The following is a 22,479-nucleotide window of genomic DNA, read 5'->3' on the forward strand; positions in this document are numbered from 1 at the left end:
GAAGTGGAGTTAAGATTTGTTATGAACTTGAAGAATCGTCGTCAGTTTTATATTCTTAACTAGCGTTAATTACGTGCTTCGCCGGGTTAAAATTAAAAAAAAAATGTTCCGTTAGCCAGTCACTTTTTACTATGATACCGAACGTTTTGTCATTTTTTTATATATGTATATCACCCTCCATCCCATCTCCAAATTGCGGGGCTGAATTCGGATTTAAACGGCATCGGAAGTATCTCGGCGGCCCCGATAACTATGGATTCAGCATTAATATCGGTCATTTATTTACAGTGTTTATATATATATATATATATATATATATATATATATATATATATATATATATATATATATATATATATATATATATATATATATATATATATATATATATATATATATCCTCCCCCTCATCTAAGTTACACCGTCAGAGTGAAATGATATAAAAAAAAATCCCAGGCTCCAATCTTATCTTTATGGTAAATTTTGATCGAAATCGGTCGGGTAGTTCGAGTTAAATCACAAATATAGCCATTTTCGTTTTTATTTTCATAGATTGCATGACCTTAGTTCAGAAAGAATTCAAGAAATCAAACTGTGTATTAGACGTGGTTTACGAACCAAGTAATATTGAAGTATCAATGCTGAACTTATTACTTAGTAAAAGCAAAAGTATTGAACTCCTCACTTTAATAAGAAAAATAGTAAAAGATAATGGGCTGTAGAATGGTAAGATTACACTGATTATGTATAACTAAAGGAAAACTAGTTACTGTCAAGAAGTTATCTTAAGCATGAGAATAACTTTTTCATTGACAGTAAGATAATGGTTACGGTTTCTAGGCATTTTAAGATTTAATTTAGGCATTGGAAATACTTTCACATCTATCTGCATGAGGATTATATTCTATTTAGGATTTGATGTTTCAAATACTTATTATTTCCAGTCGTAATTCATATCGTCTTGGCATTACAGCACTACTCCGTCACGAAAATATGGTCTTAGAACTAACAAAGGAGAAGCTGTCTTTAAATTCGGAGATGCATCAGAATCGAATTGGCGTCCGACTTGCAAGAAGTACAACCCCTACGTAGAACTTCGAAGTGAATCTTTGTGTACAAGATTCCAGTACATGTTTGAACAACTTCGTGAAAAAGGAGCCATTGTAAATGATGTAATCGAAGCCTTTGGCGAACAGCTTGTCAGCAAGTATCGTCTAGAGGAACCAGTCAGCATTAAAACTAACCTTCCTGTAAGTATATATTGTTTTAGTTCTACGTGTTTATTTATTTATTTTAGTTGGCTTCTATCAATTGTTAATTTTATAGTGATATTTGAATTTTGAACATGAGTATAGAGAGTTCATAAATAAGTGCTGATATTTTCTCTATCTTCAGAAGCCTGAAGATATACCACCACCGGAATATAATCCATTAGTGTTTTTGTCTATATTAATCCCATGCAATCATATAAGCTTTATCCTCTTTCCAACAACCATTTTACCATTTTAATCTACCCAGAGAAAGTACATGGTCGTTTTGGTAGAATGTTCACTTCTGGTTCAGAAGTTCCATAGTTCAGTTCTTAAGTACCAGGCCATATGAGTTTCCGAATAGCATAGTGTTCGTTTATCAGGGTTCTTCCTTTCCTCCTGTCTCCATTCCACTAATGCTTTCGTTCTCGTAGTTTGACATACATACATATTTTCGGTGGCTAGTGGCTTTTTTTATGTTTCAGAGGTGTGATAATCCACAGTTCTAATGTTAAGCTTATAGATATGTTGTATAAAACGATGCTTCTACTTGTGTGGAAAAAATATTTAGAGCTGATATCGGAGGGTTTCCGAAATTAAACGGAAAAGCAGACAACGAAACCTGATTTTTCGTTTGTTGTAATTGACCAGTGCTCAAGCGCGATGAGAAAATAGCCTTATATTGTGCGTTTGGCAGTTGAATGTGCTATAAAGAGAACTAACAGGAAAGTTGTGATTGCATTATTCTTTCATGCTGTTCCTAGGCAACCAAGGTCACTAACCACGCTATTGCCGGTATTTGAATGTTCTATCGAATACCCGAGCCAGGTGGGCTTTGTGGTGAACATACACCGTGTGCTTGTGTTCTCTCACTTTCTTCACTCCACTACTTCATTCATTCTCATCATTAGTCTCCTTTAACCTACACGGCACAAATGTGGGACGTAAAACTAAAATATTTAATTTCATTTTCTATCAAATATTCCAAGTAATATATTTGTTATTTGGGAATCATACGTTACAAGTCCTAGTCATAGGCACAATAGCTGTCTATTCAGAGCCTGTGGCAACAGCCCCTCCAACACACCAAGTGTTCTGTCCAATTGTCACATGCCAGCTATCTTTCACTGCACAATAATGTACAAGACATAATCAGTAAACGCGAAATTAAATCTGGTATTTTGACTCACTGAAAGGCTCATATACTGAAGTTCCATGCACTCTCGTTAATTTACTCTGCTTGTAACGTCTCTCCCATCGGCAGATCAGATGTATTATTTATCTTCTAGTGATGAATGGTGTAATATGTATTACAACGGATATGTAATAGTTGGGGTGCACGCAGCTTAGTGGTAGAGCTACCTGATTCGATCTTAAGCCAGGTAAGTTTGTGGTGGATAACATGTCCGTGGGCTTCCTGTGGGTTCTCCCGTTACCTGCTACTGTTCCATCCTACCAGTTCTTTGTATTATTGCGTTCACAATTATGTATATTCATGTCCAAAATTATTGTCGCATGTCTATAAATATGTTGTTGCAGGAATATAATTTGATAACGAATTCGCCTGGTATTTCTTATAATGTTAGTATGTGTGTAATCAGCAAAGACATGTATGTGGTAAATTTCATGTCAAAAGAGCAGTAAATAAGAAAAATAAAACGAAAATAAAATTTTCTTGTCTATTTAGCAACATTTTATTTTACTCGTTCTAATTTTCGTATTTATAATTCTTTTCCTATGAAATTTACCACAAATATACATTTTCCCGATTATACACGTAGTATCGGTGTTAAAAGTACCCTGCAAAATCATTGTCAAATTATATTCTCACAAAAAGACAGTTATAGATATGCAACAATCACTTCGGACATGAGTGTACCTCGTTCAGCCTGAAGTTGGGATGCTATATTCGAAACTGAAAACCTGGGACTGTGCTTTCGTCTTTAAAATGCACAATATTAATGGGGCAAAGTTGTATTCACTTCCTTGGACTGGTGTAATAAATATAAAACCTAAAACAAAGTATTTAACAAAATTAATATATTGATATAAATAAAAACATACATTATTGAGATGTTCCATTTTCATCTCTGTTTGCGAGTATGGGTACTTTCTTGAATCGCACAGTTGTTGAAGCAAATTGTTGCCTTGTATTTTCTGGTAAAACTGCATATGACAAATCAGTTTTATAAAAGAAGTCTTCACTGTCACATGTTTCAATGGTGTCGATATCCAGTTTTTCTTTCGTCTACCCACAATGAATTTATAATTTAAACATATGCTTCAGGAGGAGTTGGTCCCGGGAGAAGCAAGGTCGAATTCTACCACATACTAAAATACTGAAATATCGATTCCTTTCTCATGAAATGTCTTCCAGAGATAAATCACTTGGACTTGTTCCATATCGACTTCTTGGATTCTGTTACTTCTCCGACGAGTTTTTGTCAAGGTACTAGCTGTCATCTATTTGAATGACCAAATTTTTAAAACAACCGCGAAATATGAATCAGCTGCGGTCCATTCGCATGCAGTGAGGTCAAACTAAGCCAGGATAACTATGTAAGATCTTTAACAGAATGTTTTGAGACTGGCTTTTCAGTATAACTAGTGCATGCACCATAGAGCTTCCTGGTGAAGTGTTCTTCTCTAATATTACCATCTTGCAATGCATGTAGTAATGTGTGTTCCTATAGGTGGAAAAGATTTTCCTATCACTAATTCTATCAGCAGCTTGAAGCTCAGTTCAACGTGTTTTTATGCCGGCCGGAAGCTGGAACAATAATTTTCGGGACGTAGATGTATTCCGGGACGTATAGCAACCGTAGCGTAAAGGGTTGTGGGACATAAAACTTCATTCAGGTCAGCATCAAGTGCTATAGAAAACAGGACGCATCTATAGTGCAACTAGGAAAAGAATAGTTATTGATTCCTCGTCTGTTGTAAAAGCTTACATTGTTCAATTTTTTTTGGATACATGTAACTGGGTCGGATACATTCTGTTGAAATGATGGTACGTAGAACATATATGATCTGAAAATGTGTATTGTTTCTATATATTGTCAGTTACCGGAATTCATTGGTGTATTACCAGTATGTTTGCTTATAAAATCGTTATGATTGATATAATGTTCCACTTATAGGGTAACTAATGTTTGTTTTACTTTGTCCAGGCTAAATTTTCTCTGCAGCAAGTTTTGAGAGTCAGATATTTGTCACACAGCTAATAGTAGTATTTGTAATAAACACTTTGAATTAGCTTCCATAGAGCCCAGACCCCTGTACCCGAAACTGATAGGACAGTGAACAAGGGTTCAAAATTTATAACATTTAAAAATAAATGACTTCATCTTTATTCTTTTATTTATTTCCCAGGAACCATTTACTGTGGTAGGTCAGGTATGTTGTGATGCAAACGGTCGTTTGAACGCCAGTTCAGTGATTCTCCAGGGATCTCGACATGATTCATCTGGAGCTGCCCTTCCACTTGATGTGAGTCAACTTCCAAAGTACTCTCTGTTCCCAGGACAGATCATTGCGGTGGAGGCATTAAATCCTACAGGAAGAAAGTTGGTAGCGAAAAACATATATGCTGAAGCAACACTGCCACTACCTGAAGAGAGGCCTCAAATCACACAGGATGGAGGTTAGTTTTTGGTTTTCAGTTTGTGTTTGATGGGATAACGGAATAACTCAGCGAGTGATTATTAGTAGTGGTGAATTCAGTTAATCCGTCGGCGCAGACTTACGGAAAGGGCAAAAGACAGACTTAACGAAAAATTTTCTGTTTGATTTCCTTCGTTCCATCCCATCACGTCCCAGCAATTCAAATGTTACTACTACGGGGCATGCTTTATCGCTTTTTACTTTCCATTGTTCATTAATAGATGGTATGGGTACGATGGACTTCCTAATAGTCATAAATGATTATAAATAATATGTAAGGTAAAATTTGTGAAATTTTCAGTAAAATTACTGTGAAACTTTGAACGCATTTTAAATTTCAGAGTACGCGTATGCCAGTGGGTTAAAAGAATGATTGATTCTATCGTCTTGATATATTTATTCTTCATGACATAGAAGTATTATTAAACCTCTGTATAAATTGTGATTTGCAAGAAAAATATTTTCGATTTTCATATCCAATTTTTCATTCAATTAAATGTTACAAACGTACAATTATGCCCATCTTTACCCAGGATATAAATTTTGAATAACAAATTGCAGATCTGCAAAAGAAAATTCTATAACGATAAAGTTGTGGTTTTTCCACAAACGTGTGCTATATAGTAAATTGTACATGTAGTGTTTACATTCAAAATATCAACATTTCAAATTTTCGTTGAACGTAGAGAATTGTTAAATTATACTTTACTCATATATAGAAAATAATATACTGTGAAACTTGTCTGTTGGCCACGATCGGATTTATTGAAAAGTGCCCAGCTTACAGAAAATAAATCTATAAGAAAAACATGAAAAACATGAAAACATGAAAAACAAATCTATTATAGACTTCAATGTAAGCACTTTTAATGCAGTAATTAATCATTATTTACGTATTAATTTATTTTATAAATAATATATAGTAAAAATTATTTATACATAAAGACCATATGTAAAATGAATATTCGTTTGTCATTCTTTCAATAAGTTTTTAGTGTTAGAATTCAGACATGCTTATTAGCTACAAAGCGCTATGGCACATACTTTATTCTTTGATTGCGGAGTTGATTTTCACCTATGAGATAGATCCATATAAGATCATCAGTTCTAGGAAATATGCAAAATTTCCATACTCTTATCTTTAAGTAGCAAAGCACCATAAGTGATTTTGTGTTGTGCATTTGGAAACAGCTGGTAGTGTGTGTTTACCAGTAAGCAGGGGAACGAAAAGAAAGAACTTGTCCTTACATTTTCTTTCTTTTTAGCACTTTGCAACAAGAATCGTTATTATTATTATTATTCCAATTTCTTGCAAACACCCGAGATGGAAAAGAATTTGAACATGTGACAAACACCCATAGCTTAATAAATCTATTTGGATACCAAATTTCTTGCAATGTAGAATACGATGAAGTCTTGGTGGCACCAATCTTTTCGTATATCCGTTAACAGATACAAACGTGATGAAAAGTATTACTCTGCTGTTTATGAATAAATTACTTTCAATGGACAAGTTTTTCTTCCTTTCTTGATTTGGTTCCCGGAACATACAGCAGGAAATAGTTCTGAAATGATTTGGAGGAAATGATCACGTAGGTATCCATTCAAAGGTGAAATTATTATTAATAGCATAGCTGTAACAAAGGTTTTATGGGGCGCCAGGTGCACAGATTAACAAATTCCACTGTATTGTGTTGATTTCCTTTATTTTTGCACTTGTTAGTTACGAGGTAACAAGTTTGAAGAATAATTGTTAGCATAGTAATACTTCTTTCTTTAATGCATTTAATACACATCCAAAAGAGACATTAAATTTCCAAAATGCGATCTTCTAGGACCGTTGGAAATTGTGGTCGCCTCAGGGCCCTTTACACCATCAGATACGATGTCCTACGAGCCACTGGAAGACTTGGTTACTTACATCCAAGATAAGGAACCGCATCTTGTCATTTTGATTGGACCCTTCGTGGATGTTAACCATAAGCATGTAGAAGACGGGAGCCTAGCAGAGACTTTCGAATCGTTTTTTGAAAAAGTTGTTGATGGAATAATGCAACCACTTGAAGGGTAAGCTTTGGCAGATACTTATTTCATTATACAGAGAAATTTAACGTGGAAATGTAACAAATGTTTGATCTGGGGAAGGGGCAATGATCTCTGAATTCATTGGGAAAGAGCTTCGAGCTGCAAAAGAAAAACTTCTTCACAGTTCAATTAAATCCTAGAACTTAACGCCATGTTTCGTGGTCTCGAATTGGTAAATCCAGAAACTTGATACTGCGTACTTTCTCGAAGTACTTTGTTGATAAATCAGAAGTCACGTGAATAACTTACTTAACAAGTGTTTGCTTCATAATGAATGAGCAATGAGCGACGAAAGATCATGCCTCTGTATGATTGTGCACTTTTGTATTTTGTATGCTATAAATGGTTATAAGTGTACTGTTCGACACTGCCGATCCAATGTGAATTATGAGTGGAAGTTTAGTTCAACATCTTTCCGAAGGAGCTACATTTGCAGTAACTGGCAGTTATCTAACTACATTTATCTTCGGAAGCATTCGAAGTTTTTCACCTAACTTCGAACCATCAACCACTGGAGTCACAGATATTGGGTTGGTTCATTATATCGTGCCTTTTTTTAACCAGTTGATAAATTTCTTGATTCAGGCTTGAACTAACCAGTGAATCCGTGATGTATTTCCTCGCGTTGTTCATAATCTGTTCCCAACGTTCAAGAAGAAAGAAGAAAAAAACTGTGGCTTGGGTGCATAGAAGTCCTCAATGAAATTTTGTAGCTGTTCATAGTTTTCAAAGGATGTGATCATAGTATACAGCAGCAGTGATGGTATGATAACAAAATAGTTCACTATAGTTAATCCTTTCCATGTCCCACCGGATACAATATTGTCTTCGTGGGATGCAAATCCTATTTGGGACGTGGTGTTGCATTTGTTTGGACTAGACCATTCCTTCCTCTGCTTAAATTTCACATGTGCAATATTTCTCATCTCTGATAAGACAAAGGAGTGGCATTGGAAACAGGATTCACGATGCCGGATAAGCGAAGACCCACATATGTCTTTTTTTTTTTTTTTTTTTTTTTTTTTTTCCTTCCTTCACTGAGTGAATGAGGCACGCACGAACCCAGTGTTTGAACCTTTTCATACGTTAAAGATCACGTAATGCAGTTGCTTGTACTCTGCCCATCTGTGTAACTAGTTTGCGGGTGCTTTTAGCATGGACCACCGTGGATCCAATCATTTAAGTGATCCTAATCAAAAGTGGGATGGGCGATCAGAACGTGGGACATCGCTCAGGATAAAATTTCAATTTCAGAGCCTCTCAAATCATTTCCGAGTGGTCTTCCAGCAATATTCTCTTCATATATTGCAGAGATTTGTCTAGATGCCTCTGATGTACTACTTGTACAGGAAAACATGGAGATGGTCCTTTTCAGTTTGACACTCCATACTTTAGAACCCGAAAAAAACAATTGATTAGCCCTAATCAAAACCAGAAATTGTGCTTTGTTACTGGTAACAGAGCTACAATTCGGTATATTCCACAGCACTGACATCTAGGAAAAATTCCTGAAAATGAATGGCACGAACTAATGAATCAACAACGTGATTAATTTCATCCTCCGAGTAAGTTTTAAACTGCATCTCCTAAATCTAAAATTGTAGGGAAAATCATTTTTCGAATAATTTAATATTTTACTTCACCATTGCTGCTTCTGCTTATTATTTTACAAATCACTTTTCTTCCTCATTTTTTTAAAAAATTATTATATATGCAGCTTAACGTAGTTCTCTTCTCTTACTAGTAGCAGGATCGATCAGCTGTGATTTTTCACTTTGGTATTCTTTGATCTGTATTATGAATTCAGTTGTATTCAAGTGTCTCGTGATGAATGAGTCAGTGTAAATAATGTTTTACTTGTATTTGAAAACTATAGCAGCTTTTCTGCAGTTTTAACTGAAACTTGACATTTTCTGGCTTCACTTGCATTGGCTGTAAATGCATTATTTGCTAACTTGTTTGAATGCGATAATCTACAGAATGGTATCATTTGCTTTGTAGCAGAGTTTAATTCACTATGGCTTGTAATTGACCTGCATATTCCGTAGTCAAATTCATTGCCTTTCAAACTAGGCGTAGTAATCTATTAGCGTCTCGATAGTTGTTACAATATCCCTTTTAAAAGGGGCCGCGGTGGCTTAATGGTAGAGCGTTCACCTCTGATGCATTAGATACTTTGTTCTATCTTAGCTCGCGCGAAGTGAGCTTTGTGGTGGACACACCACGTGCGTGGGTTTTCTTGGGGTTCTCCCGTTTCCTCCCACTTTCTTCATTCTACCATTTTATTCATTTCTCATCACCCTTCCCTTTAGCTTAGAAGCAAAAGCGTGGGACGTAAAACTTAAATTCATTTCATTACATTTCAGTATCACCTTTAAAATCCTATGGAAGTTAAGACATTAGAGACAGAACATGATTGTTTTGATAGTATGGCCTATTCTAGCCACAGTGCAATGAAATATTAAGTATTCTGCCTTTTGGCAGATCCAGGGACTAATGAGTTCCTTCAGTTTGAGCCTGGATATTTTTCTCTTATTTTCTTCTTTCTCTTTTACTCCCAATATTTTCTTCTATTTATTTTTCAAATCATCGATCACTTTTTTCTTCCCATTCCTGGCTTTCCTTCTATGACAGTGTGAAGAAGACAATTTCTTCGCAAGATGTGTCCAATTGGCCTTTCTACAAAGGACGGTGGCTAGAAGTGTCCTTTTTTTCCAACTATCAGTTTTAAAACATCTTCATTTGTTACTCTTTCTGTCCATTTTATCTTCCCCAACACCACATTTCAAAACTTTCTAAATATTTAACTTCCGTAATGTCCAAATCTCTGAACCATACAGTCCAATATTCCATATATAGCACTTGACCAATTTCTTCCTTAGTCCAGTATTAAGGTCTTTTCTTGTTGAATGCTTTTTTGGGTGTGGCAATTCTCGATCTGATCTCTTTGGTGTAGTATGCGTCTTTCGTAAACTGTGATCGTGTACACAAATTCCACTAATCTCATTGCCGCCTTCAAATTCATGTAATTTTAAGTGTGCATTTCTATTTTCTAGGACGCATACGAAAGTTGTAATGGTTCCTTCTTGGCGAGATGCTCATCATGATCTCATTTACCCAACACCAGCCTATCAAGTAAGGAAGAAATACAATAATCTTCACTTGATGCCTGATCCCTGCATGATGAGTGTACAGGATGTTGTTATTGGAGTCACATCAGCTGACATACTCTTCCATTTGGGGAAAGAAGAAATTTCATGGTAAGTAAATATTTACTTGGCAAGTAGTTCAAGTATATAGTGGGAGGATTAGGTTTTTACATAGTACCTTGAAGAAAGAAAATAATATTTCCTACTTTTTTAATGTAAAATAAAAGCAACTTTGAAATTTGCCCAGCTCCTGTCTTCTTTTTCGTATACCATATTAAAACAAATGTGTTCTTTAGCTGATTGAGCTTCTGTTGCAATTTTTCAAACCAAGTATTAAGTTTTATTTAAATACGAAGATTATTGTAAAAGTTTCTATGGGCATAGATTATGAAACTGTAACTATATTTCCAAAGTTAGTGTGTGGAATTTTATGACTATCCCGTAATATTATTCCTTCATCAGTGAGCATATTTGATGATAAATGGGATTCAATGAATTGGTTGAATCCTTTAATAGTAAACTTCAATTCTGCTTGGCCTACTTAAGTAGTACATATTTTCAGTGTTACATAAAAAATGTTCTTCGGCTACCGAAACTTGGAGCACAATGCGTCAATTACGACGCGAATTCAGTTGCAATACTGATTACTATCGCCTTGTCTAGAAAGTATTAAGCCTTTAAATGTCAATATTGAGAACAGATTATTGAAAATAACGTTATGAAATCTCATATGCACCATTTTGTTCGATTACCTTCTGCTTTTGCGGAAACACAAGAATTCCGTCGCTATAGAACTTCTTGGTTTCTGGTCGAAAAATCCACACATGATTTTTCACAGGCCTTTCGAGACCAGCTTAACACTATTCACGAAATTCTACAGAGACCGAAACAAACGCTAGTCGATGGGTGTCAGATCTGGGTTCTACGTTGGATACATTAAAATATCCTAGCCAAGTTCTCGAAATTTTTGATGGGTCGTTAAAGACGTAGGTGGTTTGGCATTGTCAGCATAGTATGACACACACTTTCTGTTGAGGGCCGCAATGGCTCAGTGGCAGAGCCTTCATCTCTAGTGCATTGAGTCCTTGGTTCGATCCCAGCTCGCTCCAAGTGAACTTTATGGTGGACAAACACCGTATGTGTGGGCTTTCTCGGGTTCTCCCGTTTCCTCTCACTTTCTTCGTTCCACTTCATTTCTCATCAGTCTCCTTTAGCCTAGCCCAGCATACCGTGGGACGTAAAACTTAAATTCATTTCATTTTTTCTTTCTGTTGACCAGTTCCATTCGTTCCTTTTTAATTGGCTATGTGCACTCGCGTGATTGTCAACAGTACAAATCTGAATCTATCATTCTGTGTGGTGGTAGAAGCTCGTGATGCACAATGCCCTTCCAATCCTACCAAATGGACAACGTAATCTTCACGTAGGCGTCAATATAGCTGATTGCCCACTGCCAAGAGGATCTAGGACATCAAAATTTCCAGAACGAAAGTGACTGAACCATGTTCTGACTGATTAGTTTCATAACGTATCTTGCCCATCAACAGCACAAATTTCTTCATGGTTTGGGCAACATTTACCGAATGTTCACTAATTCATTACGGCGGCGCAATACTTGACATCTGATTATAAAAATTGCAACACTTTTTGTTGCACATTGCTAGCTTCAACTGTCGAATGACGTTAAAGCCTGACCCTTTGCGACTCATATCCTGAGCTGATACTAACGTCATCTTATGCGCAAAAGGCTCAGTACTTTTTAGACTACCTGATATTAAAGTATTGAATAACTTTTGGTTTAGGAAACATCTTTTGTGCTAAGTAAGTAAATAGACTACGGTTGGATATTGAGTTTGGCATTTTTCTTTTTTCAGCCCAGCCCAAGGGTCTGATCGTCTGGGTCGTCTTGCAAGCCATGTACTGAGTCAACAGTGTTTCTATCCATTGTATCCTCCAGCAGAAGAAATGAACATCGATTTAGAAAATTGGGAATTATACACGCGATTTAAAGTGACACCACATATTTTGATATTGCCATCTGATTTGAGATATTTTATGAAGGTATTGTAGTATATTAAGTGTGTGCCCAATTTCTTGAATAATTACTTTGATATTGCTGTCATTTTTGGCTTACTGTGTAAAGTGCACGTGGAAGATTTATTTTTGATATTTATTGAGGATCATTAACGAATTTGAATGGTCATGGTAATACACTAGTTGCAATTTTATCTAATTTAGCTTAACATGCGATTAAACGGTATTTTCAAGCTTATATATATGGAAAAGTAGTCGAAACTGGATAAACTTTTAATATGCGTTTGGAAAAGGATTACTATTAGGGTATCTGCTGACCTTAAAAACCCGGGATTTACTTTTGTACCTGGAATTTGAGAAGAAATTGTATTTTTCTGTTACCCAGAGTACTACTTCTAATTACTTTCGGTAAACTGCACATAAGTTGCACGAAGAAAAATAAATTTAAGTCAATACGAAACATTGAAAATCGACATCGAGACATTACGAAACTCTAATCTCAACCCCTTGTTTCTGTTACTTGCAGAATTATTGTGCATGCGCAAAATACGAAAGGATCCTGGGTAGCTAGCATTGCTTTCTTCAATTTAACGGTTTTAAATATTACTTCTAGGCCAGATCTAGCCTGATTGTACTTCATAAAAACGAATTCGGAATATTTTTATTCTAAGACTCGTAACTTTGTGTGTGTGTTTGTGTTTTTTCTCGTGCCTTCAGTGAATTAATAATGATCCAATTGTGAGTAAAGTTCGTAAAAATTAAAGTAACTTGTCATTCCCCATCCAAAAAGAATATACAGTAACATGCAGTCTTATAAATTAGCATATGTTTAGAATTTAAATTGATTTTTAGAACTTCCTCATGTAATTAAAACAAAATGTAAGAAAAGCTACTACTACCAAGGGATACGAATCACAGCAGTTAAAGATAAAAACTGCTTGCTTTTGTTAGTTATTGCACATTTTTCTGAACTGGTCATCTCGTAGGGATAACAATACCATTTCTTTAAAAGAAAAAAAAAAAAAAAAGCTGAACCTGCGCTCTCTACACAGCGCATCATTCGCGTATGAGCATAAATATCATTCGCATTCCTCACATCTGTACATGTCCATTTACAGGCACAAGTGAAAAAAGTCTAGATTTTAAAAAAAATCGGCAAGGCGTATCGTAAAGGGACCTCAATATTTCGCACCGTTTGCAAGATTTCAGCCTACTTCCAGTTGGAGTTTCTAATTCATGCATGACCAGTGTTTTCTTTCTTCTTCCATGCAGTGTGTAATAAGCAAATACATTACATACGCAATTAATTATAATCGCAGTTATATATGGTGTTCATTGGGCAAATCACTCCAAAAATAGATTCATCTTACTGGTTAAACTGGAGAAATGGTTATCGTTCCTTTGTCATTATTATTTGGCCATGAAATAAACGCCTGAGACATATGCAACCCCTGTATACAACAGTGTGGTGTTGGAATGTATAATGCATAGGGTATGATGCTTTTTTTTTTTTTTTTTAATTTCAACGCTTCCATGCGTACTCTAAAAAATGTAATAAAGAAATAACGGCCATCTTTTTATAATATTCAATTAGAACTGGACAATCTACGCAAATTTTCCAATCTATCAGTGAAAACGTCATCTTTCTAGAGCCTCATTGTTTCCGAGATCTCATTGTCGAAAGGATTGCCCAGAAACATATAAATTTACTTTAAAAGAGCTCCAAAGATGGCAGCACAATTCATTTGCATTTATTTCGGAGAAGGCTTACTAAAGGCAAAGGCCTTTGAACAATAATTTAAAAGGATAAACTTTGTGAAAAATATTTAAGTAATTTATTTAAAGTACACTTTTTAAAAAATATTTGTCTTTGTTATAAACGTGAAATCACAAATAACCGTAAATCAAAGGTTTGAAAGCTAAGGTTATAGGTTAGAGCTCGGTCGCTGTTAATTTGTATTGTAGCATTTTAATAGATAGATAGAATTGGGAGTAGTAGACATCTTAAATATTTATTGTAATTTGTTAAATGTTGGGTAATTCTGCAATATTATTAGATTTAAACAGAATTGTCCTAAGATGAAACATACCAATCTATAGATCTTAGTAAGCGGAACAGAATGATATGGGTGAATGTAAAAGCTCATACGCAGCGTTCGAAAAAATGAAGGAAAACTAATTTGTTTGTAAACCTAAAATTCGTTACAAATGTTAGAGCTTCTACACTGATAGAAAATATTGTTTGTTTTGTATGTTATTGTTTCATATTCTCCTAACCGTAACACTTATACTCCTAATAACGACAGAACTCCTAAGAGTTACGCATATATCGTCGGTGAAAGGTCGAAGTGGCGTAATTTGAAAACGTGATTTTGAGTTACGACCACCATCCATCCTTACTTAACTTGCTCTATCAGCTATAAATGATTTCATACCGAAATTCCTTATATTAACAAAGGGGTAACGTTGAACGAAACATTTTAAATCACCCTCCAGTAAAATTATAAAAAGACAAGATACTACACTTCGCTCCTTCATCGACCGTGTTACCTGCAATGTACAAACAACCTTAGTGTTCAGTACAGATTCAGAAAGTTAAATCTTCGACTATGAATGCTTCATCAGAGCCAATACTAGACTTATGCAATAATAGTTACTTTTAGACCAAGTGCCACCTATTCAAATCTATGCATCAAGTTTAGAATGGTTATTTTAAACATTTGTAATCACAGAAAATAATCGGATGAATGCAACCGTGAAAATTAAGCCGTAGATTTCGTACACCATGAAAAAGCTTGAAATAAACGGTAATTTTGTTATAAAAGCTTTAGAATCCTGGAAATTTTAAAATTAATACAAAAAATAATTAGAAGTAAATAAAAAAAAATTGTTATTGCAGAACTGTGCTTTAGAATTATTTTAAATTTTGGCTTTAAGTGAGAGCGGGCGGTTTTTATTGTGCGGTGAGTAAGGTTAATTTAGTAAACTTTTCAACCGTGATACTGAAAAATTTTGGGCCGTGAAACACCCATGAATTCGATTATTTAGTTCAAGTGGAAAAGTAATAATTTAATGGGAATGATTATACATTATAGATACTACTTACCGTTCGCACCAAATACACTATTACTCATACTTTGCTGCTATGGATTCTGCTTTTTATATAACTGGAGTTGAAAGTTGTTGCTAATATAAGTTTGTTAGGCTTTCTTATGCACTGAAATAGTAATGTGACTTCCTCTCCTTTACTACAGTGATTTTTTTTTTCTTAAATACCAGTGCGTGAAACAAAAGCTAAGTCTAGTATAAATAAAAACAATAGCTATGAAATTACTCAAAATTGTAGACTGTTTTGAAAATTAAATAAAACTTGTTTGAAACTGGTACGAATTTAAGAATAGATGAGCGACAAAACCCAAAGGCGTATTATTAGTAGTATGGCTCGAAAGTTGAGGAAAAATCCTATTTTTTACGAGTGCCCGAAGACGAGGCTTAACGTAATATGAGTGATTCCATTTCAAATCGTCCAGGGTGGTCCACATGACTGTCTTGGATTTAGTTTATTTTTTAAAATAAGAAACTACATACAAAATTATTAAACCCATATTTTTTCTTTTTGCTGAAAAAAATTTTTCCTTCGACATACAGCCTTTCAAAATGGCTGCCCTCCTTTCGGATTGCTCGAAAAACTGAAAAACATGTCAAATTAAAAATGTTATTGTAGAGAAACGAGTGTACTTAGTAACATAAACTCAATAGCAGGAAGAGTATAAAGTTGTATGTTTCGGTGGATGGCCAAAATTCGTCGATTGGTCCAATAGGAATCGCACAATTCACTCGCAATGTTGCCAACTTTGGTGAAATTTTTGCTAATTTCAAACATTTTTTTTTGTCCTCACGAGCAATATCAACCATCTGCTTCTAGCATCGAAATCTACTCCATACGGTCTCTTGAAAATGTAAAGGATTTACGTTTCTGATTATTACGTCCCACGTTATAGCATGATGAAAACCTGAAAAATTCATTAAGACGCCATGTTTGGACGCCATTTTCTCAAAAAACCCACCTTTTAAAAATCAATTTTTTACATGTATTGGAGAAGTACCTAAGTATTTAATATCCGTTAACCGTTCATGCGGCTGCAGCCCCAAACATTCGCAATTAATTATTAAAATTTCAATTTTTGTACTGGAAATGTAAATATTTCCTATGGGCATTTAGATCTTATACACAAGGCGAATTGAAAGGGAGTATGAAAATTTTGAGAGATGAATCCTGACATCAAATCCAGTAGAAAAGTTCCTATAAAGATGAGTCGAATTCCGCTTCGTTTTCGAGTTACAGGGTTTCCAACTCGGGATCCAAAATCTGTTCGCGACAATGGAAAATAAAATATAAATTTCGCGTTAAATCAGAAACTATATGTTAAAGCTTTGATAAAGTTCAGAAAGTTGATTTGTATCAATATGATTTTTACGTGCGTTGCAATTCGGTTAGCAGTGTTGCCAACTTGGTAGAACTTTTATTTGTTTCCAAATCACACTACGTGGGTTTTATTTGGTATTCATTAATGATTGTAAACATCACATGTAGCACAGTTTTCCCCACATCATCACACTTTTCGAAAACTTACATATATTTCATTAAAAAGTTTTATCTCGTACGTTATTGATAGTTTGCGTGATTCGGTGTCGTGAACATCGTCCTAGTATTCTCTGGAACCATGAAAATTGTTTTGACTGGTAACATGACATTGTTGTGCACTAATTACAGTGTTTGTGTGAATTATAATGGAGAATTCCTATTACAGTAAGGACCGTATTAAATGTGTTGATTGTGCTAAAAGCCATAAGAGGATTGTACACAGAAAGAATTCTAGACAAAAATTTTATCTTGCGGTAAATTATATGGATTGCGTACAGCTTGTCTATCCAAACATACTATTAGGGGAGGATGATTATTTGTCCTGTACACAAGGCGATTTGAACGGCAGTATAAAAAATTTTGAGAGGTGATTCCTTCACCGTAGTCTAGGTTTCACCGATAACGGCTGGTTTTAATGGCGACACATTCATGTTTAGCATGTTAACTGTCTGGTTAATGGTTTCCAAATCTACATTCAGAGGAAGAAATTATTTATTTTGCTGGTGCATAATTTCATATTTACACCTTCTTCCGTGGTCACAAATATCTCACACACATTCACGTTGTTCACGGTAAATATTCAAAGCACCCTGTACACAAATAATCATCCTCGCCTAATACTACGTTTTGGCAGAATACATATATTTTACCGCAAAATTTTTTTTTGTCAAGAATTCTTTCTGTACACAATCCTCTTATGCCTTTTAGAATAATCAACACATTTAATAGGTCCTTACTGCAATAGGACTTCTCATTGTTATTCACACAAACACTGTAACTAGTGCAATACAATGTCATGCTACCAGTAAAAACAATTTTCATGGTTTCAGAGAACACTAGGACGATGTTCACGACACCGAATCATGTAATAAATTGTTTCGTGGTTGCAGCCGAACTTCTTGAACAACTTCGAACTTGATGCGCGGAGTTACGAGAGGTTTTGCAATAATGAAAGGTAAATTTTCTTCTTCTTCTTGTTATTATTATTACAACTTACAAAAACGTAGTTTTTATTCGATATTTTGGCTTTTCTAATGATGGCGCAAACAAAGTGAAATTCACACTTAACGTTGCAAACTATCAATAACGCACGAGATAAAACTTTCAATGAAATGCATGTAAGTTTTCAAAAAAACTGTAGTGATGTGGGGAAAATTGAGCTTCATGTGATGTTTACAATCATTAATGAATACCAAATATCAAATAAAAACCACGTAGTGTCATTTGGAAACAAATAAAAATTCTACCAAGTTGGCAACACTGCTAACCGAATTGCAACGCACATAAGAATTATCATATTGATACAAATCAATTTTCTGAACTTCATCATAACTTCAACACATAGTTCTGATTTAACGCGAAATTTATATTTTATTTTCCATTGTCGCGAGCCGATTTTGGATCCCGAGTTGGAAACCCTGTAACTCGAAAACGAAGCGGAATTCGACTCATCTTTATAGGAACTTTTCTATTGGATTTGATGTCAGGATTCATCTCTCAAAATTTTCATACTCCCTTTCAATTCGCCTTGTGTATAGGATCTAAATGCCCATAGGAAATATTTACATTTCCAGTACAAAAATCGAAATTTCAATAATTAATTGCGAATGTTTGGGGCTGCAGCCGCATGAACGGTTAACGGATATTAAATACTTAGGTACTTTTCCAATACATGTAAAAAATTCAGATTTTTAAAAGGTGGGTTTTTTGAGAAAATGGCGTCCAAACATGGCGTCTTAATGAATTTTTCAGGTTTTCATCATGCTATAACGTGGAATGTAATAATCAGAAACGTAAGTCCTTTACATTTTCAAGAGACCGTATGGAGTAGATTTCGATGCTAGAAGCAGATGGTTGATATTGCTCGTGAGGACAGAAAAAAAAAAGTTTGGTTAGCAAAAATTTCACCAAAGTTGGCAACATTGCGAGTGAATTGTGCGATTCCTATTAGACCAATCGACGAATTTTGGCCCTCCACCGAAATATACAACTTTATACTCTTCCTGCTATTGTGATTGTTACTCGGTACACTCGTTTCTCTACAACAAAACTTTTAATTTGACATGTTTTTAAGTTTTTCGAGGAATCCGAGAGGAGGGCAGCCATTTTGGAAGGCTGTATATCGAAGGAAAAATTTTTTTCAGCAAAAAGAAAAAATATGGGTCTAATAATATTGCATGTAGATCCCATATAAAAAAAATAAATGAAATCTGAGACTATGATGGGAACCAATTATGGTTTGCCTGGACGATTTGAAATGGAATCGGTCATATATATATATATATATATATATATATATATATATATATATATATATATATATATATATACTAGCAGCGTTCACCCCGCTTCGCTGCGGTCACCCCGGAACGCAATAAACGTTGTTACTTAGATAATTTTTACTTTTTCGCTTTCAAGTGATATGATAAAAACCATAGTAGATTGCAGTAAATGTTAACATTATATCGCCTGTCATTTATGTTAACCCGCCGAGTGACACGGTCATGCGGGTTGCATATAAATACGTTTATTTTTACCTATGATGAACTAACAAAGGATTTGTACGTTATGGACACTTGAATGGTCAATTATCTCAAGACACTGGTAATTAAAAATTAAAGTGATATGATAAAAACCATCTAGGGTCCAAATCCTAATAACCCCCCAAAAATGAAAGAAATTGGTTCAGCCGTATTAGCGTGATGAGGGAACAAAGGATTTGTGCGTTCTCTTTTATATATATATATATATATATATATATATAATATTCATATATTCATTTTGGGTCATTGTAGGCTAGAAAATGGTGGATTTTATTAGTCCTTTTTTTCCCTTTTTTTTTTAAGTAAAGAAAATTCAAAAGATAAGACATTCTTTAATGACGACTAAAATGACCAGATCCTGCAACAATCACAAGTCAGATAAGAAGGCGTAACAATGTCCTGAAGCAGGGAGGTGAGGGGAGTAAGTTTTCTTATTTTAGTTTGAACTTCAGTTTGTGAAAGGAGGACAGGCCGTTAACAACCCCAAAATTAAGTCTAAGAAAACTTCCTTTTTGCGTCAGTTTGTGTCTGAATTTGGAGCAGAAGTTTTTCTTCGGATGGAAATATTCATTTCTGCAAATATTGCGACTTGAAAGTGAGTGCAGAATAAACAATTCCATGTCCAATAGCACGTCGGACGTGAGAAACACGTGCAAGCAGCTTCCTGGGCAGCGGAAAAAAGGCAGCTTCTGTTAGGACAGAGTACGTGGACATTCTAATAGTCTCCGTTCTACAGAGATTTTTGCAGTTCCTTAGTTGGAGCAAAGATAAACAATGAAACTTTCAAAATGTTTTGGATCAGTATACAAATCGGAAGATTCCTGACGAGTCGACCTTCCGAAAGGAGTGTGGGCACAGTTTTTCAACTGTATATTGTATACTACCAGAAGCTTGTATTTCTTGAGCATTACATTCATTAAATATGTAATTCTAATTACATTAGGTCTTACTTTTACGTCCTTTTTTCCAGTTTTTAGGTACTTTTTTTAAAAGATATTTTTAGTTCTTTTTATAGGTCTTCCGAGCCCTACTTACTAGTAATGGATGACAATTCTAACTTTGTTGTACATATAAAACATAGCGCTTCAATTTCGTGTAAAAGTACAGCGCCAATATGGATTAATAACTGACATGTCCACTTTTCATTTGAAGTCTGTAATTTTAATCGTAAAATTGCTGTCTTTCACCGACAGCTCGACAATCTGCAGTCTTTTCTACATGCAGTTTTGGAGGATTTTAGGTTACATTGACTAAATAGCGCCCGTCTCGTCTCTTCGTGCGGACAAATTTCGTAAGAGGGTACCGATAATAGAATAAATGTTTCTAAGTTATTGTAGGTCAGTTTTATGGATAGCAATGTGTGTACAGTAATTATCTACGTAAACACTACAAATATACATTATACTGAGATTATATACTAATAGAAGTCTTAAACGCAATTTATAGTAGCAGTGTGAATGTTAAGTAGTTGAATAAAAAATGTAATAGCAGGCTACAAATTGACAAACATGAAAATAGAAATGTCATAATGTAATCGTCACTCTTATATAATCCTATGAGACCTACTGCACATTATAGCATTCCAACAATTTCACAAATATATTTTAAAAAGCCCCCTGCTCTGTACTGGTTGTCTGCCTTCTCTTAATCTTGTGCTTTCTCGTAGGTTACGAAACACATTTACTCGTACAAGCTCTCTAGCAAAAATGAAAAGGCGCTAGGAGAATAAGACTTCCTAAGGTTTAAAGAAACATTAAAAAAATAAATAAAAACTAGGTTTGTAGCTGTTAAGAATTTTCAGTCTTAATTTCTGATCAGTAGATTTATATCGGGTCATACATTCTTGTTTTAATTTCGTACGTTGGAAATCTAAAACATTTATAAATACTCTTTCCACTGTATTGAAAATCCGGAACATAATACACAAAATTTCCTTTCTATTTAGAATTTTTAGGCCTTGTTTAGAAGAAAAAAACGAGAACGGGAAGAGTAACTCTCCTTGTTTCAGTCTGTTGAGAAGTTGAATCTGAAAATAATAATAAATTTTGCTCTGTATGAAATACAATGTAATAAGTCTATAAAATGTCTCGAATTTCTGTAGAATAAAAGGCATCAGCAGATACTACTATACCTAGTGTGTAATATATTTTTATTTTATTGTTTCTAGAATATTGACGGCTGTGTTGTGGTGAATCCTGAGAGACTGGCAAAAGGTGTAGTTGGTGGAACGTTTGCCAGACTAGAAGTCCACGTACCGCCTTCCGAAGGAAACTCCCTAGCCACTTCTGTCCGAGGGGAAATAGTCAAGATCTAAATTTGACGTGACATCAAATATATCTTCCCTTTAAACTAAATTTATGTAAATTAAATAAATTTCTTTTATATACTGTATGTGTATTAATTTGCTACAAAGAGGGTTTTTTTTTTCGAGTATTCGTAACAACCAGTTGTAGTTTCAAGTTCTAAACTTGTATTGATTTGACAATAAAACACACTTACGATTTAGTTCTATCACACATGGCTCAAGATTACAGCAGTTGACAAATTAGTCTCAAATAAGTTTCCTGTAGCTTAAACTATTGTGACTCTTCATGAAAGTTGGTCTAGCTGCTGCAATCTACAAGCTCTGATCATGGAGTGATACCCCAGTTTGTTGAGGTGATAGATAACTGGCATTGCTTATAAGTATTCCTTTCAACCCCCCAATAATATTAAAGATAAATTAATATTTGAATTCTTTTGTTACTAGAGACACTATCTCGAAAGATCCAACGTAGTCTTGTTCAGAAACATTGACCACCCACTTCTTTAAAAGGGCAGTTTTTAGTAATACGTAGGGAATACTTGAACTTGAAATACCAAACTACTTGGTGTAACAAGCCATTTTAAGGGCCTGAGCCACTCCCATGCCATCTGTCAGCGACTGGCTGAACTACTTCCAGCCTGGCGACGATCACATGATCAGCGCGCTGCAGAGTTCCCAACATGCACGATAATTATCGGATCATACGATAATTTTGACCCCCGTACAATGTACGATAATAGGAAAGTATGCGATAATTTAATAGCTTCAGGTAAAATGCAAAGATAGTTCTGGGGGTATTTGAAAT

General features: G+C 34.9%; 1 protein-coding gene across 3 annotated transcripts in view; it reads left to right on the forward strand.

The window, feature by feature from the left end:
- The window catches only part of PolA2 (DNA polymerase alpha subunit B), a 69,108-nt gene extending 47,352 nt beyond the window's left edge, over nucleotides 1–21,756 (forward strand). For 2 of the 3 annotated variants that reach the window (XM_081730176.1, XM_081730175.1), the window contains exons 5-10: nucleotides 974–1,250; nucleotides 4,623–4,893; nucleotides 6,749–6,980; nucleotides 10,055–10,258; nucleotides 12,022–12,208; nucleotides 21,537–21,756. In XM_081730176.1, coding sequence (XP_081586302.1) covers nucleotides 974–1,250; nucleotides 4,623–4,893; nucleotides 6,749–6,980; nucleotides 10,055–10,258; nucleotides 12,022–12,208; nucleotides 21,537–21,683 — 1,318 coding nt within the window. In that variant the 3' untranslated portion in view covers nucleotides 21,684–21,756. The remainder of the gene's footprint in view (nucleotides 1–973; nucleotides 1,251–4,622; nucleotides 4,894–6,748; nucleotides 6,981–10,054; nucleotides 10,259–12,021; nucleotides 12,209–21,536) is intronic. The other variant, XM_081730177.1, reaches the window with a different exon arrangement.
- The last annotated feature ends 723 nt before the right edge of the window (nucleotides 21,757–22,479 follow it).

This window comes from Thermobia domestica, chromosome 11, assembly GCF_964235325.1.
Source record: "Thermobia domestica chromosome 11, izTheDome1.hap1.1, whole genome shotgun sequence".
Lineage (NCBI taxonomy): Eukaryota > Metazoa > Arthropoda > Insecta > Zygentoma > Lepismatidae > Thermobia > Thermobia domestica.